This window comes from Cyprinodon variegatus, unplaced genomic scaffold (genome assembly GCF_000732505.1).
Source record: "Cyprinodon variegatus isolate N-32 unplaced genomic scaffold, C_variegatus-1.0 Scaffold2307, whole genome shotgun sequence".
Classification (NCBI taxonomy): Eukaryota; Metazoa; Chordata; class Actinopteri; order Cyprinodontiformes; family Cyprinodontidae; genus Cyprinodon; species Cyprinodon variegatus.
Window position 1 is genome coordinate 1 of NW_015152760.1, and position 1,536 is coordinate 1,536.

Sequence of the window (1,536 nt, forward strand, 5' to 3'; positions counted from 1 at the left end):
GCAACAAGCTCTCGCAAATATCCTTATTTGGGCCGTGTTATCGCGTGAAGTTACGTGAACTCAAGTGAACTTCTGTTCTCGCGAGTTAAATCTCCGGACCTGTTGCCGGAGCTGCACCGCACCGTAGTCAAAAGGGCTGTGAGAGGGGGTGTGCGGGAGTTGCGGTCTCCGTCGGCTCGGTAACCGCACCGGAGCCAGTGTGAGCAAGGGGTAACAGGCAAGCAGTCATTGAAATGGGATTCATGGCAATGCCCAGGAATATAGTCTCCTGTGAGGGAGACTGATCTTCTTCATGTTCATCTGCAAGCCCAAGCATTCCAAATGATGGAGCGCTGAGTGTCTCGAATCGCCTGGTCCCATGTCGCGGCAAAAAAGAGCCAGTCGTCCAGATACAGGAGGATCCTCAATCCTTGTGCCTGCAGAAGAGAGAGGGCCGCTGCGACACATCTGGTGCACACCCTGGGAGACAGTGAAAGTCAGAACGGGAGGACCCTGAACTGGAAGTGCCTCCCCTGAAAGGCATAACGAAGAAAACGCCAATGGGGAGGAGTGATTTGAACATGAAAACAAGCCTCCCTGAGATCTAAGAAAGTGAACCAATCGCCCAGGGATTTGCCTGCAACACTTTCTTGGTGGTCACCATGTGAAAAGGCATGGCCTTCTAGTAGACATTCATGCCTCTGAGGTACAACACTGGACGTAGGCCCCCGGTCTTCTTCGGAACCAGAAAATATATGGAATAAAAGCCCGCTGGATCCCATAGGGGGTCCAGCGGCACTATAGCCCCCTTAGCCAGCAAGGTGGAGATTTCTCAGTCCAGTACCTATGCCTTCACCGAGTCATAGATCACAGTTATCCTTACATGGCCAGGGACGAGTGGCCTGCGGCGGAATTGAATACGGTACCCTTGTAGAAGAGCCTGGAGGGCGACTGCGCCAACCGGACCTGGCGGTGAGTGTGAACCAGCATAGAAAGTGTGCGTCCAAGCTCCTTGATCATGAGAGTAAAGGCCTGCAGAGATGCATCAACCAGGCATTGCATGGCGTGGTCCAGTGGAAAGATTCCAAGGAGGAAGACAGGGCCAGCATAAGATGGGAGAGAGAGTTCCCAATCCGGCCCATAACGGGCATTGGGCCAAAAAGCCTCATCAGGTGGGATAATAAGAGAGGCATTGCCAGGTTCCACCACTGGCATCTGCCCCTAGCCAACCCTTGATGCCTCCTGCAAGAAAGAGGAGATAGAAGGGAGATAATGATAAAACATTTTCAGTCTGCTTTATCACCTGCAACGAGATGTAAAAAGAACCCCCCGTTCCCCGAGAGCTCCAACAGAGAGGGGAGCCCCACGAGTCGCACCACCATAGCCCGGGGGCCAGGTACCAGCGGCAGGGCCCACAAGCCAGCTGGCCACAGGGCAGACACCGCCACCCCCCCATCCTGTACAATTTTCAATTCAATTCAGTTTATTTATATAGCGCCAAATTCACAACACATGTCATCTCAAGGCACTTTACAGTTCAACCAGATCATACAGTCA

The 1,536-nt window shown here is 52.9% G+C and overlaps 1 protein-coding gene across 1 annotated transcript in view; it reads left to right on the plus strand.

Moving 5' to 3' along the window:
- The first annotated feature begins 825 nt into the window (after window positions 1-825).
- LOC107080769 (epidermal growth factor receptor substrate 15-like 1) overlaps window positions 826-1,536 on the plus strand; it is an 18,332-nt gene continuing 17,621 nt past the window's right edge. Inside the window, exon 1 of the mRNA XM_015368970.1 lies at window positions 826-1,151. Within this exon, the coding sequence (XP_015224456.1) occupies window positions 826-1,151 (326 nt within the window). The remainder of the gene's footprint in view (window positions 1,152-1,536) is intronic.